Here is a 17,144-nt window from a genome sequence, read left to right as displayed (position 1 = left end):
TTACGGGACCTCTCTCCTCTGCCTGGGTGCCGGGGCCTAAATATCTGAGAATGGACTGTTCCAGTGGTGGGTGACGGGAAGCCAGATTCTCTGCTATGGAACCTCTCTCCAATTGATTTTGGTTAATTTTTATTTATTTAATTTTTATTTTAATTCATTTCCCTATCCACATTTGTTTGCAGGGGATTTACCTACATGTTGCTGCCTTTTGCAGCCCTCTAGCTCTTTCCTGGGCTGTTTTACAGCCTTTTTAGTGCCGAAAAGTTCGGGTCCCCATTGACTTCAATGGGGTTCGGGTTCGGGACGAAGTTCGGATCGGGTTCGGATCCCGAACCCGAACATTTCCGGGATGTTCGGCCGAACTTCTCGAACCCGAACATCCAGGTGTTCGCTCAACTCTACTCAGGAACACTTCCAGAAACCATTGTCAGTGAACACAATCCACCGTGCCATCCGCCAATGCCAGCTGAAACTCTACAGTGCAAAGAAGAAGCCATTTCTAAACAAGATCCACAAGCTCAGGCGTTTTCACTGGGCCAGGGATCATTTAAAATGGAGTGTGGAAAAATGGAAGACTGTTCTGTGGTCAGACGAGTCACGATTCAAAGTTATTTTTGGAAATCTGGGACGCCATGTCATCCGGACCAAAGAGGACAAGGACAACCCAAGTTGTTATCAACGCTCAGTTCAGAAGCCTGCATCTCTGATGGTATGGGGTTGCATGAGTGCGTGTGGGATGGGCAGCTTGCATGTCTGGAAAGGCACCATCAATGCAGAAAAATATATTCAGGTTCTAGAACAACATCTGCTCCCATCCAGACGTCATCTCTATCAGGGAAGACCCTGCATTTTTCAACAAGATAATGCCAAACCACATTCTGCATCAATCACAACATCATGGCTGCGTAGGAGAAGGATCCGGGTACTGAAATGGCCGGTCTGCAGTCCAGATATTTCACCTATAGAGAACATTTGGCGCATCATAAAGAAGAAGGTGCAACAAAGAAGGCCCAAGACGATTGAACAGTTAGAGGCCTGTATTAGACAAGAATGGGAGAGCATTCCTATTTCTAAACTTGAGAAACTGGTTTCCTCGGTCCCCAGACGTCTGTTGAGTGTTGTAAGAAGAAGGGGAGATGCCACACAGTGGTGAAAATGGCCTTGTCCCAACTTTTTGGGGATTTGTTGACACCATGAAATTCTGATTCAACATATTTTTCCCTTAAAATTGTACATTTTCTCAGTTTAAACTTTTGTTCTGTGATTTATGTTCTATTCTGAATAAAATATTAGAAGTTGGCACCTCCACATCATTGCATTCAGTATTTATTCACGATTTGTATAGTGTCCCAACTTTTTGGGAATCCGGTTTGTATATATATATACAAAATATTAACAATACTGTGAGGACCAATCAGATCTAGGTATGTCTGATAAGGACCAATCACATTTAGGCATGTGTGATGACATCACAGAAGCTAGTGAGGACCAATCAGATTCAGGCACTGATGACATCATAGAAGCTAGTGACATCACCGAGTTCTGAGCCTAGGAAAACCACTGCCTGACATTACCTGAGCCAGATTATCTGTGAATACAGAGAGAGACAGACAGGCGTTTGCTTTTGCTGAGCAATTCTTTGTTTTCGCTTTGCGAATCTTTTCCTTTGTGCCATGGAAATTCGGGGTTTGGCATTCTTGCCTATCCTCTTCGTCACATGGACGCTTTTAGGCATTTGCGCCGGGATCGCCATTACTGTCATCTTAGGCCATTCAAAATTACCATACATCAGGTAAGAGGGGACGGAACGAGGTTCCTGACCGTGTAGTGTAATTATTACTGTTTTGTTATCGGTGTCATTCCGGGAATGTTATTATTACATTATTATCACTATTATTATTACTGGATTATTAATTGTACTGTGGAAGTAATGGATATATAGTGGGGCAGGTAAAAGTACATAAAGTCTCCTCTGCTCTTGATGATGAGAATTTCTGCCACTTGTCTCCTATTAACTCCAAATATTTTGCTTTTTTCCCCCAGTGCCATAGGAGAACAATTTCCTGAATCGGTGGTCTTCACCGTCGTCTTCATGGTGACTTCCATTCTAGGTGAGTGGATGCAGCTTCCTCTATAGAGATAAGATGATGTAGAGCTCAGCGACTCCAGAGCTGTAATCATTATTTAGCTCTGAGCGGTGGTCATCACTGGAGATTATAATCATCACTGACTCCTGTAGGTTATTACAAGTGTGTATAGAAATGATAATGATGACATGTATTGTATATTTCAGGAGCTGGCGTCGCTTCCATCCAATACAGGTTCATGATCCTCCATTCTGAACCATCAGAGAAGCGAAATATCATCTGCCAGAAAATCCTATACGCCATGGGATGGCTCGCTTGTATTGCGAACGCCGTGACTGGTGTATGTTCGGTGAGTTATCAGGTTTTATAAAAGTATCCAGTAGTATCCTCTGCTGTTCTCTATTCTCAGATCTTTTTGATGACCTCATTGATGACATTTATATTTCTGTTTATGTTCTAGATGAAGATCAGTCCCATAGCCCACAGTATCAGCGCAGGAACTGGATTTTTCTTCTTTGCAGTTTACAACCTGAGCCAAGCTATATGCCTGTATGAGAAATCCTTCAGCAGTCGTCGCCTGTGCCACATAAGACTGGCATCAACCTTGGTGACCATTGTGGCACTGCTGATCTGTATCCTTTTATACCTGACTGGTACAGGGCAATGTTGTGTGCTGGATACACTGGAGATTATCAGCTGTCTGACACTCCATTGTAGAGCAGATCAGACATGACAGTAAACACCATAATAACACACTTCCGTTACTTCTCCTTAACACATTCTTCCAGTTGATGTAGGTGTGGGCTTCTTCCGCCTATGTAACACCGATCACTGTAAAGAGGTGAGTTCCTGTCAATATTCACAATCTTGTGTAATTGTAATAGAGAAACTCTTGAAGGACATGCCATCCTCCCATCTCACTCCATACCAGAGCCACTGGTGAGAATATTTGGGCACTAACATTCTCTACTCTCTCTCTCTATCTTATGCAGATCTTCTCTATGACAGGCATGGTGGGCGAGTGGATGGGATTTGTTGGCCTGACAATATTCCCGATCATGTACTATACGGATTTCCAGGTGAGTAGATGATATTTGAAGATCTCATGTGCCCAGAAACATTTTAGATAAGAATATATTAGATAAGAGCCATTTTATGATACATGTTCTTTCTTCTTTTTTTCTCAGCGTTTGTCATTAATGTTGTCCAGAGAAGGCGTCTCCATCATTCTGAGGCAAAAGACCCAGGACCCTGAAAACCCCTAGTTAAAAAACAGGGGCAGAGCGCCAGGAAGACAACTTAATCCATCTGTACATCGCTGGACAAGACATTCACCGGACTTTCCGCAGTCAGATATATTCTGCTGCATGAAGAGGCAGATTCCGGGCTCGGTTTCTGTTCTCAAAACTGGACTTGGCATTTACCGGACTTTCCGCAGTCAGATATATTCTGCTGCACGAAGAGGCAGATTCCGGGCTCGGTTTCTGTTCTCAATACCGGACTTGGCATTTACCAGACTTTCCGCAGTTAGATATATTCTGCTGCACGAAGAGGCAGATTCCGGGCTCGGTTTCTGTTCTCAATACCGGACTTGACATTTACTGGACTTTCCGCAGTCAGATATATTCTGCTGCATGAAGAGGCAGATTCCGGGCTCGGTTTCTGTTCTCAATACCGGACTTGTCATTTATCGGACTTTCCTCAGCTACCTCACGTAAAATGTTGGCTTTTTACCCCCTTGCCCTGAGGAGGGGTAGTCCTTCAGCCATGGCTCCTTAGAGGTTTCCTCCACTGGGGGTTTTTCCTCTCCTGAGTGTTGAAGTACGACTCTTTGCAAGAGTCAGGGATTCACAGGGCTATTTCCAATCTACTGCCTTGTTATTAATAAAAGCCACTAGATGAGGTAGCAAACATTGTGTCTGAGTCTCTTTATTCATCATTATAGGCAACTTATTGTAACTAGGGAACATTGTGGCGGTGACCAAGAGGAATGTTCTGGAAGTGGCATGAAGAAGGTGGTAATGGCAAGGCTGGATATTCCAATAGACATATTTGAGTGCAGTGGTTGCCATTTTATGCATTATAAATTACATTTGTGGAAAATGTGTAAAGGGGCATCCAATATATCTACAAGAGTGTGATCATGATGAACTGCTGCAGAGCAAAACCACTTCTTTTCAGCAGATAATTCGGTCACTAGTGAGCACACACTTTTTAATGAAAAAAGGTATACTGTAAGTTTTGCAGAGAGTTCAAGTCCTGCATCTCCACATGTCAAAGCATCTGGACATTAGAACAGCTTGGCATTAGAGCAGGGGCGTAGAAAGCCAGTGTTCCTTGGCCATGGTATTCAAATACTGACTAAGGGCAGTGAATTGAAACTTAACCCTGGTTAAGATTAAAGGTGTATTCTCAGACAATGGGGACATATCTCTAGACTATGCCCCCATTGTCTGATAGGTGCGGGTCCTACCTCTGGGACCTGCACCTACAATGAGAAAGGATCCCTGAAAGTTGTGAAGTGTGCACTGCGCATGCGCAGCCACCCTACATAAATTTCTATGAGGTGGCAGAATATAGCCGAGCACTGGCTCGGCTATTTCTGACGGCCCCATAGAAATGAATGGGAGCAGTGGCCGCGCAAGCGTTGTGCGCTCCCATTATCTTCTATAGGGAGAGTGCTTCGCAGTGGCCAGATCATGGAAAACCCGGGGTCCTCCGGCCACCAACTTCCCCACTCCGATCTCGGGTCCCACCTCTGGCGATATGTCCCCATTGTTTGAGATGAAAATACCCTTTTAAATGAGAATACGAAAGTCACTTGAAAGTCATGGTTTGTGCACCCAGTTTGCAAAGAGACGATCTTGGTCATTTTTGCCTCATGGATTGTTACCTCACTGCCAAGGTCATCAGGGGTAAATCACCTCTCCTGCAATAAGTGCACCTTCTGAGCTGCAGAAGCCATGGCCTAAATTTCCAGTTGCAACACCAAACAACCACCATCTACATCAAAGGATCCTTGGAGGGATAGAATCCAGCAACCCATCATCTCCAAAGGAATCTAAACCTCAAAATACACTTATCGGTGCCATGTTTTCAACGGGCATAGTATGTGGCTGGATGCTCTGCTTAGGGTTATGGCAGGTTCAGGTAACAAAAAAGGGTTGCTGATGTGGCCAGATTCCGCTTGTAGCATCTCCTCCACTCCCATACCCAGGGGATTGATAGAGGTGCTAGAACGGGAGACTAGAGTTCCTTTCCTCCACCATCACAAGCCAAACAGCATCTAGAGTGAGGCCGGCCCGCAGAGGTCTCAGCAAGTACTTTTATTGGATCCTAATATTCAACACCTCCGGTTCTAACATTCAAAGATCGTGGAAAAACCTCTGTTTTCTCTTTGCCACTGTAAATAGAAACTCTCTAGTAACTCATAATGCAAGGACTGTTACCCTAATTTTAGGTCTGTAGCAATGTAGTCTGGATCCCTCTAACCCTTTTCTGATGAGCCATTTTCCATTTTCATCTTTTACTTCTGGCCTTGCAGGAGCCATAACTTTTTTATTTTTTCATTCACATAGTAACATGAGGACTTGATTTTTTGTGGGACAAGTTGTGCTTTCGAAATAGGGTAGAATTGAAAAAACAAAAACAAACGAATACCGCCCTTGTTTTAATAGCATTCCCTATGCAGTAAAAATGACCTGTCAACTTCATTCTATGGGTCACTGCAATCACAGTGATACCACATTTATATACTTTGTGTTATAATCATTTTTACTGTTTTTTTCTTCTGTTATACGTTTAAAAAAACGAAAACTTTGAAAAAAAATATTTCTTTCTTTGCACTGCTATATTCTGATCCCTATATATTTTTTATATTTATATTGTGTGGGTAGGAGCTTGTGTTGTTCTGAAACCTCTACACACTATCCATCATTGATAGTGCCTTTCCAGATGTATAAGCTGCACACACTATAGGCCCTAATGCAGACCAATACCATCAGAGATGCCGGCTTTTGAGCTGATACCAATCTGGATGGCCCCTCTCTTTAGTCCACAGAACACGGCGTCCGTGGTTGTCAAAAAGAATTTAACATTTTGATTCATCTGATGACAGAAGTCTTTCATTTTGGCCCAGAGAAGACCATCGAGTGAAGACCAGATTACATGGCTTCTTCTTTGCATGATACAGCTTTAACTTGCGTTTGTGGATTGCAGAGAGAATTTCTGGAAGCTTTTCTGAGCCCATGCAGTGATATCCCGTACAGAATCATGCCGGTTTTTAATCCAGTATCACCTGAGGGCCCATAGATCATGAGTAGGGATGAGCGAACCCGAACTGCAAAGTTTTGTCCCGGCAGTATTGTTGTCCCTTCCCGCCACCCACCCCCCTAGGGAAAGTATTGTTGTCCCTTTCCACCACTCCCTCATTAGCGGCTGTACTGTTGTCTCTTCCCACCACTCCCCCACTGATGACTGTATTGTTGTCCCTTCCCACCACTCCCCCACTAGAGGCTGTATTGTTGTCCCTTCCCACCAATCCCTCACTAGCGACAGTATTGTTGTCCCTTCCCACCAATCCCCCACTAGCGACAGTATTGTTGTCCCTTCCCACCACTCCCCCACTAGCGGCTGTATTGTTGTCCCTTCCCACCACTCCCTCACTAGCGGCTGTATTGTTGTCCCTTCCCACCACTCCCTCACTAGCGGCTGTATTGTTGTCCCTTCCCACCAATCCCCCACTAGCGACAGTATTGTTGTCCCTTCCCACCAATCCCTCACTAGCGGCTGTACTGTTGTCCCTTCCCACCACCCCTCCACTGGTAGCGGCTTTAGTGTCCAGGAAGAATGTCAGTAGAGCTCTCTTAACTCTACATTAGTTTCTAGCTTTCAGACTGCGGCTGCACTACTCCCTGGTGACGGACCTGTGCACTGGTGGTCATTTGACTGTAATTTTATGCAGGTTCCTTACTCCTTTTAGCCACAGATAACGTGGGACTTCCACAGACCAACAAGTCCAGGCCGATGGGCGTGGGGTGGAGGGGTTGCCCGAGGTTGCAATTTCTAATTTTCATATGAAATCCCTTCCATCTGTCTCCTTCAGCATGGCTATACGTCATTACATAGATGAGACCCTCCAGAATGTCCTAATTAATTTACTCAAAAAATTCCATAATTTTAAAATTTATCTTCAGTACCCTTTGCATATTTACCCACATTTGTGTTGGGGCATTTAAAGGGCATCTGTCAGCACATTTGCACCTGTGACACTGGCTGACCTGTTACATGTGCACTTGGCAGCGGAAGGCCTCTGTGTTGGTCCCATGTTCATTTGTGTCCGCATTAGTGAGAAAGATTATGTTTTATTATAAGCAAATGAGCCTCTAGGAGCAACAGGAGCATTGCCGTTAAACCTGGATAATCTGCTCTCTCTGCAACTGCCAAGACCTCTCCACTTTGATTGACAGAGCCAGACGTGATGATTTTTTCATTGTCTGGTCCTGTCAATCAAAGTGGAGAGGGCTCAGCAGTTGCAGAGAGAGCAGAGCCTCTAGATGTAATGGCAAACCCTCTGTTGCTCCTACTCCGCTCATTTGCATATATTACAACTTAATTTTTCTCAGCAATGTGGGCACATATAAACATGGGACCAACACAGATGCCTTCAGCTGCCAAGTGCACATGTAACATGTCGGCCAGTGTCATAGGGACAAATCTGCTGACAGATGCCCTTTAAAGGAGTTCTCCAGGAATTTAAAATATGAAAATACTTAAAGGGGTTGACCACTTTCTGGCTACTTGCGATCAAGTAAGATGATTATACGGCCCTTAATAATGTAGCCTTTGTTGATATTCTGTGCCATTTGCTATATTTCATAAGCCATTTCTCTTGGTAGATAAGTCTTTTGTGCTGTCCTTATAGAGGTCCTGTCCAGTGGCATAGCGTGGGTTGCCAGCACCCGAGGCAAGCCAAGTATTGCCCCCCCCCCATCCTGGGGACACGCCCCTTTTTACAGATAATGTAGTAGCTATCACCTGCAGTCCTATGTAACACCACAGATTACACGGTGATAACTCTCTGTGTACAGATAATGTAGTAGATATCACCTGCAGTCCTATGTAACACCACAGATTACACGGTGATAACTCTCTTTGTACAGATAATGTAGTAGATATCACCTGCAGTCCTATGTAACACCACAGATTACGCGGTGATAACTCTCTGTGTACAGATAATGTAGTAGATGGGTGTGAGGCCCCAGATTTCAGAACACGCACAGTGTGACCTGAAGTCTGGGGCCAGGCTGCTACAGTGTGGGCCAAATTCTATATCCACCCTCCCATCACTATAGAACATACAGGGTAATACAGATCCCCATGCCTCTTACATCTAGTGGTGTCTCCATTGATGTAGATCTTCCTTCCCTCTTTCCTCATCTTCTCCTTTCGGACCTTCAGACCAGACCACCATTTTTCAGCCATTTCTCGTCTCTGCAGTTTGACAAAGAAGATCTTAGTTTACTACTTTTCCATCTTCCTCCCATATTCTGGACAAATCATCCTACCACCCCCAATACTATGCCGCTGTGCTCCGCAATATTATACTGCAGAAACAGATAAACCCCCTTCTTCCGGTGTATAACACAACTTTCTAACACTAGAAATTATTATTAAAAGTCGGGGGTCGTCTTATACGCCAGTTATAAGGGAGGAGGGGCGCATCGATGTATCAGCCGGGAGGGAGGAGGAGCTGGAGGCGGCAACTCGCGGCCGGGCCGGTGCAGTCACTGTACTCTTACACCGGCCCCGCCGCTCACAGCAGTATAATATCTAAAGACTATCCTTAACCGGCAGTAACTTGAACTTTAAATCAGCGCGACTCATGTGACGCGCCTGCTCCGCCCATTTTATGAATGAAGCAGGTGGAGCAGGCGCGTCACGTAAGTGAATGACGTTACGCCGCCATCCGCTCTGCCTGTTACTGGAGCTTCATTGTAAGGTAATAAAAACCATAGCGCTGATTTAAAGTTCAAGTTACTGCCGGTTAAGGAATAGTCTTTAGATATTATACTGCTGTGAGCAGCGGGGGCCGGTGTATTGGGGGACACTGTTATAGGGGGGATCTGTGTTTAACACCTATAGCATAAGATGCTCTATAGTGTCATCCACAGATCCCCCTCCCCATAACAGTGTCATCCACAGATCCCCCTCCACATAACAGTGTCATCCACAGATCCCCCTCCCCATAACAGTGCCTTCCACAGATCCCCCTCCCCATAACAGTGCCATCCACAGATCCCCCTCCCTATAACAGTGCCATCCACAGATCCCCCCCCATAACAGTGTCATCCACAGATCCCCCTCCCCATAGCAGTGTCATCCACAGATCTCCCTCCCCATAATAGTGCCATCCACAGATCCCCCTCCCCATAACAGTGCCATCCACAGATCCCCCCATAACAGTGTCATCCACAGATCCCCCTCCCCATAGCAGTGTCATCCACAGATCTCCCTCCCCATAACAGTGCCATCCACAGATCCCCCTCCCGATAACAGTGCCATCCACAGATCCCCCCCATAACAGTGTCATCCACATATCCCCCTCCCCATAGCAGTGTCATCCACAGATCTCCCTCCCCATAACAGTGTCATCCACTGATCCCCTCCCCATAACAGTGCCATCCACAGATCCCCCTCCCCATAACAGTGCCATCCACAGATCCCCCCCCAAAAAAGTGCCATCCCCAGATCCCCTCCCCATAACAGTGCCTTCCACAGACCCCCCCCCCCCCACCCCAATAACAGTGACATCCACAGATCCCCCATGGCTATGGACCCACCAACTTTTCCCAGTCCCTAGTAGGTCCTATGTGGGAAACTTGGAATGTGAAAAGAAAAAATAGGTTACCATGGCAGCCAGGATGCTACTGAAGCCCTGGCTGCCATGGTCAGTTTCCTGGACTGGAGAAGATCGTCTTGGAGACATGGAGGGCTGGGCACGCAGGGGTAGTCTTATACGTCGAGTATGACCCAAACCCTATATTTTAAATGAAAAAGTTGGGGGTCGTCCTATGCGCCCAGTCATCTTATACGGCAATACAGATGACTATGGGGATGAGCGCTTCCACTGTGGAAGCGCTCATCTCCCTGTGCCCTGCCACTGCTTCCCACTTGTGAGCAGGGCCGCGCCACCTGGGGCGATCCACTCACTTTGCCTAATTAGCGGTGCGGCCCTGCTGGCGCCCCCTAAAATTTTGCGCCCGGGGCAATGGTTTCCCCGATTCCCCACACGCTACGCCACTGGTCCTGTCCATAAGATGGCCGCTGATGGAGGGTCATGTCACCAGACACATCCCTCAGCCTCCTCCATTCTAACACACTGCACCTACACTAAACTACCAAAAGTGCAAGTGCAGATGTCAGATGCAGCGTATTTGAATGGAGGAGACGTGACATGGAGGTGATTCTCCTAGTCACATGACCCTCCATCAGCAGCCATCTTATGAATAGGGCCTCTGTGTGGACAGCACAAAAGACTTGGCAAACAAGGGGGCATAACTTACAAAATGGAGCAGAATATCAACAAAGGCTGATCCCATATAGTCATCTTGCAAACACATTGGTCAACAGTAACCAGAAAGTGACCAACCCCTTTAACTATTATTTTATTATAAATAGATTACCAAATACCTTTCATTAGCAATCATGGCTCGTTTTGTCTGGGGAGCAATCATTTGGAGAAATAAAATGGCTGCCATCCTAGTAGTATACACAAAACATGTCCTAATCACATAGCAGGACAAGGTACTTAACAACACTGAACTAAAGAGCTACCTCATCCTCCTCTCTGCTCTGCTTTTCAGGCATTATAATATTGAATACAGCTGATAAAATAAATCTTTGTAGGAATGGCATTCATGAGGCGACATGAAGTACAGAGAGGGCGGACAGAACAGACTGTGGAGCTGTGGTAATGGAGACTTCCTACAAGTGCTGCTGCTCATATGTACTTCATGTCTCCTTATGAACTCCATTCCTACCTATATTTATCCAGAGGCATAGCTAAAGTCTCATGGGCCTTGGTGCGAGAGTTCAGCTTGGGCCCCTCTTCCCTCACTGCTTTGTGGCCAGGGCAGGGAAGCACATAGCCTTTGTGCGGCCTGAGTCAAAAATTGAAACAGCAACCCCCCTCCCACATGCCAAATCTTTGACCTAACCCCTTCCCTCCAGCCAGAGGTGTAACTTTACTAGCATGTACTTTCTATAAAACAGGTGTTTTTTATGCAGGACAAGGGTCTTTGGGCCCGCTCAGGCTCCTGGACCCAGTAGCAACTGCTACCTCTGCACCTCCTATAGCTACGCCCCTGGATTCAGCTAAAGATCATATTAAACTGCATTCAGCATCATAATCCCTGACAAGTAGAGCAGAGAGGAGGATGAGGCAGCTCTTTACCTCAGTGTTCTGAAGTAACTTGTCCTCCTGTGTGATTAGGACAGGTTTTCTGTGTACTAATAGGACGGCGGCAATTTTATTTCTCCTAATGATTACCCCCTAGACAAAATAAGTCACTATAACTAATGAAAGGTATTTGGGAGTATATTTATATTAAAGTAATATTTAAGTATTTTAATTCATTTTATTTTCTTAAAGGGGTTCTGCAGTTTGTTTAAACTGATGATCTATCCTCTAGATAGATCATCAGCATCTGACCGGCGGGGGTCCGGGTATCAACTGGCATGGGCGGAGCTTAGCCGCGCCTAGGCCAGTTGATACTAGTCGTGATGTCACTGGGCCAGCTGTAATTAGTGAGAAGGCTGCGGCGCTGCTGGAGCGCCGCTGCCTTCTCAAACAGCTAATCGGCGGGGGGTCTTTCACGGCTGAGGATGGGGAAAACCCTCAGCCGTGCGATGCCAGAAGATGTAAACCCCTGCTCGGCCAGGACGAGAGAATTAGGGAGCAGGTCACCTCCTAATGCATCCCTAATCCGTCCCTAACTCCTAGCTGCATGGGCCAACCTTGAAGGTAGGAGGGCCCATGCTCAGGAACCTAGGATCCCTACTCACCCTCCGACCGGTCCCTGAACAAGGAGTGAAGGGTAAGACGACCTGTTCCTTCTCGGGTCATGGAGGAACAGGAGTCTCACTGGCCAAGCTGCAGGAAAAAGGGGAATAGAAACAGGCCTATGGATATGGCAGGTGCTGCACTATTTCCAGCCACCTGCCACAGCCTTGCTGACTGGATCCGTGTGCAGGCAAGCTGAAGTCCACAACAATACAAATAGAACTCAGCACACACACATCCACACACAGGAATCCAGATCCATAGCTGCACAGAATAATAAAGGAAAACATAAACTGAACATCACACAATCTTAAACGTAAACTTATGACCACAAGGGTGGCCCCCACTGGCAGGTGATATAAAACAGGAGGCTACTCCAGCTAGCCATGGCTGAAGTACCCCTCAGACTGGAGATTAACACTGAGGCTTTATAGGCCCAATTAGTCACACCCACTCAGACACACCCAGTGTTCACACACACAGAAGGGAATTAACCCTTCCAACACCAGGAAGTGTAGTGAGATCACATAAAGGGAAATACACACAAATACTGACTGCAGCTGTTACCGATGACAACGACATGTGTGGCAAACGTGTCCTGGGAGCCGGCCAAAAGGCCGAGACACTGCCACCACAAGTACATCAAACCAAACGTTGCCACGGGCAGCTACAGTGAAGGGAAATGTCAGAGTGCACACCAAACATACAACCAAGTGCACACCAGACATACAAAAGTGCATAAATACACACACACAACTCAGGTGTAACTGCATGCACTTGACAGTAAGCAACCCAGCACCAACTCCGGCTGCTATACTGCCAAGTACAATCACATGTTGCCAGCGGCAACCACAAGTGAGGCAACAAACTAACGGCCCTCACCTGTGGCTGAACAACAAGACCCAAACCGCAGGCAACAGCATGCGGACACAGGAGTCACGACCATGACCATGGTTGTGACAGGGTCCCTGGTGTAGGACACCCGCGGGTCAGATGTTGATGATCTATCCAGAGGAAAGATCATCAGTTTAAACAAACTGCAGAATCCCTTTAATTCCCGGAGGACCCCTTTAACCACCTAACTGCTTTGCCCAAGTCCAGATCCAGGAGGAATATTTCGTCTTACCCTGCTCCTTTAGTTCAGGGCCACCCTGAGGGCTTGTAGGGACTATAGGTTCCAGAGTATGAGCCCTCCTACCATCAGGGTTGGCTCATACGGCTAAGAGACAGGGTCAGTGTTAGGGACGCAATAGAAGGTGACCTGCTCCCTTATTCTGTCGCCCTGGCCGAGTAGCGACCGGACATCTTCTGACATCGCACGGCTGAGGGTTTCCCCCAACCTCAGCAGTGACAATATCAAAATAAAATAATATCGTTGCATAAGTGTGCACAACCTTCAACTAATACTTTGTTGAAGCACCTTTTGATTTATTTACAGCACTCAATCTTTTTGGGTATGAGTCTATCAGCATGGCACATTTTGACTTGGCAAGATTTGCCAACTCTTCTTTGCGAAAACACTCCAAATCTGTCAGATTGCGAGGGCATCTCCCTTGCACAGCCGTCTTTATAGGTCACATTAAAGGATAACTGTCACACTTTGACCCTAATTTCAATTTTCATATCTGTAGTTACTAATAACATGATATTCCAGAATCAGTTACTATTAGACTGACTTACCCCATATTTAATAAGATTCAGCCCTTAGCAACCAGTCTGCATAAAACTGCAATTTCACTATTCAGTTAAGATGGCCGCCACTGCCCTCACCCTGAGGCTAATCCCGCCTGCCCTCACTAGCCAGTAATAATAGCCCCCCAAAAGTGTCAGTAACCAGAGCCCTCCCCTTAAAGGGTTAAACTCCTGAAGCACAAAGGGGTCCTCTTACCACACGTTGCTTTCATTTATACACTGAGCAGATGGCAGATCTTTCTTCCCTGCTCTGCGCTGCTTCAACTCTGCATTCTCCAAGTCTGCTGAGTGAGGGAGCGTCAGCCAAGCGCAGGGACAGGGAGAAGTGCACACAGCCCAGGCCCTGTTATCAGCTGCTGGGGAGGACCTGGCTTTAATCATTTACTTACAGTCCCTGGCTGTCAGTAATGTGACCTTGCAGGCTGCGTGCTTCTGCGTCCTCCGTCCTTTAACACATAGACGGACCATGCCTAGCAACCTGATTTTAAGCACAGGTACAAGTAGGCAGTACAGGGAACAAACAAGTGGAATTAAGGGGTAATTGAGTACACAGTGAAAAGTTGAAATAGGGCCACCAAGGAGATATTAATCACCACAATCCAATATTCCCCCCCAAAAAAAAATATGGCAGTTATACTTTAAAGGTGGAAAAAGTTCTGAAATGATTTATCTTTGTCTCATTTTTTTTACAGCACAGAAACCTGACATTTTAACAGGGGTGTGTAGACTTTTTATATCAACTATGTGTATATATATATATATATATATATATATATATACACAAAATATTTACAATACTGTGAGGACCAATCAGATCCAGGTATGTCTGACTATTACATCACAAAAGCTAGTGAGGACCAATCACATTTGGGCATGTGTGATGACATCACAGAACCTAGTGAGGACCAATCAGATTCAGGCACTGATGACATCATAGAAGCTAGTGACATCACAGAGTTCTGAGCCTAGAAAAACCACTGCCTGACGTTACCTGAGCCAGATTATCTGTGAATACAGAGAGAGACAGACAGGCGTTTGCTTTTGCTGAACAAATCTTTGTTTTCGCTTTGCGAATCTTTTCCTTTGCGCCATGGAGATTCGGGGTTTGGCCTTCTTGCCTATCCTCTTCGTCACATGGACGCTTTTAGGCCTTTGCGCCGGGATCGCCATTACTGTCATCTTAGGCCATTCAAAATTACCATACATCAGGTAAGAGGGGACGGGACGAGGTTCCTGACCGTGCAGTGTAATTATTACTGTCTTGTTATCGGTGTCATTCCGGGGATGTTATTATTACATTATTATCACTATTATTATTACTGGATTATTAATTGTACTGTGGAAGTAATGGATATATAGTGGGGCAGGTAAAAGTACATAAAGTCTCCTCTGCTCTTGATGATGAGACATTTCTGCCACTTGTCTCCTATTAACTCCAAATATTTTGCTTTTTCCCCCCAGTGCCATAGGAGAACAATTTCCTGAATCGGTGGTCTTCACCGTCGTCTTCATGGTGACTTCCATTCTAGGTAAGTGGATGCAGCTTCCTCTATAGAGATAAGATGATGAAGAGCTCAGCGACTCCAGAGCTGTAATCATCATTTAGCTCTGAGCGGTGGTCATCACTGGAGATTATAATCGTCACTGACTCCTGTAGATTATTACAAGTGTGTATAGAAATGATAATGATGACATGTATTGTATATTTCAGGAGCTGGCGTCGCTTCCATCCAATACAGGTTCATGATCCTCCATTCTGAACCATCAGAGAAGCGAAATATCATCTGCCAGAAAATCCTATACGCCTTGGGATGGCTCGCTTGTATTGCGAACGCCGTGACTGGTGTATGTTCGGTGAGTTATCAGGTTTTATAAAAGTATCCAGTAGTATCCTCTGCTGTTCTCTATTCTCAGATCTTCTTGAGGACCTCATTGATGACATTTATATTTCTGTTTATGTTCTAGATGAAGATCAGTCCCTTAGCCCACAGTATCAGCGCAGGAACTGGATTTTTCTTCTTTGCAGTTTACAACCTGAGCCAAGCTATATGCCTGTATGAGAAATCCTTCAGCAGTCGTCGCCTGTGCCACATAAGACTGGCATCAACCTTGGTGACCATTGTGGCACTGCTGATCTGTATCCTTTTATACCTGACTGGTACAGTGCAATGTTGTGTGCTGGATACACTGGAGATTATCAGCTGTCTGAGACTCCATTGTAGAGCAGATCAGACATGACAGTAAACACCATAATAATACACTTCCGTTACTTCTCCTTAACACGTTCTTCCAGTTGATGTAGGTGTGGGCTTCTTCCGCCTATGTAACACCGATCACTGTAAAGAGGTGAGTTCCTGTCAATATTCACAATCTTGTGTAATTGTAATAGAGAAACTCTTGAAGGACATGCCATCCTCCCATCTCACTTCATACCAGAGCCACTGGTGAGAATATTTGGGCACTAACATTCTCTACTCTCTCTCTCTATCTTATGCAGATCTTCTCTATGACAGGCATGGTGGGCGAGTGGATGGGATTTGTTGGCCTGACAATATTCCCGATCATGTACTATACGGATTTCCAGGTGAGTAGATGATATTTGAAGATCTCATGTGCCCAGAAACATTTTAGATAAGAATATATTAGATAAGAGCCATTTTATGATACATGTTCTTTCTTCTTTTTTTCTCAGCGTTTGTCATTAATGTTGTCCGGAGAAGGCGTCTCCATCATTCTGAGGCAAAAGACCCAGGACCCAGAAAATCCCTAGTTAAAAAACAGGGGCAGAGCGCCAGGAAGACAACTTAATCCATCTGTACATCGCTGGACAAGACATTCACCGGACTTTCCGCAGTCAGATATATTCTGCTGCATGAAGAGGCAGATTCCGGGCTCGGTTTCTGTTCTCAAAACTGGACTTGGCATTTACCGGACTTTCCGCAGTCAGATATATTCTGCTGCACGAAGAGGCAGATTCCGGGCTCGGTTTCTGTTCTCAATACCGGACTTGGCATTTATCGGACTTTCCGCAGACAGATATATTCTGCTGCATGAAGAGGCAGATTCCGGGCTCGGTTTCTGTTCTCAATACCGGACTTGACATTTACTGGACTTTCCGCAGTCAGATATATTCTGCTGCATGAAGAGGCAGATTCCGGGCTCGGTTTCTGTTCTCAATACCGGACTTGTCACTTATCAGACTTTCCTCAGCTACCTCACGTAAAATGTTGGCTTTTTACCCCCTTGCCCAGAGGAGGGGTAGTCCTTCAGCCATGGCTCCTTAGAGGTTTCCTCCACTGGGG

At 45.7% G+C, this 17,144-nt stretch overlaps 1 protein-coding gene across 1 annotated transcript; it reads left to right on the top strand.

The window, feature by feature from the left end:
* The first annotated feature begins 14,932 nt into the window (after positions 1–14,932).
* LOC122944254 (DNA damage-regulated autophagy modulator protein 1-like) lies at positions 14,933–16,612 on the top strand. Its single transcript, XM_044302489.1, has 7 exons — positions 14,933–15,051; positions 15,304–15,371; positions 15,554–15,696; positions 15,808–16,000; positions 16,136–16,188; positions 16,340–16,426; positions 16,535–16,612. The coding sequence occupies exons 1-7, from the start codon at positions 14,933–14,935 to the stop codon at positions 16,610–16,612; spliced, it is 741 nt and encodes a 246-aa protein (XP_044158424.1).
* Positions 16,613–17,144: the final 532 nt, after the last annotated feature.

The sequence above is a fragment of the Bufo gargarizans genome, chromosome 7 (genome assembly GCF_014858855.1).
Source record: "Bufo gargarizans isolate SCDJY-AF-19 chromosome 7, ASM1485885v1, whole genome shotgun sequence".
NCBI lineage: Eukaryota > Metazoa > Chordata > Amphibia > Anura > Bufonidae > Bufo > Bufo gargarizans.
The sequence above is the reverse complement of the archived record's forward strand: the minus strand, read 5'-3'. Positions and strand labels throughout refer to the sequence as shown.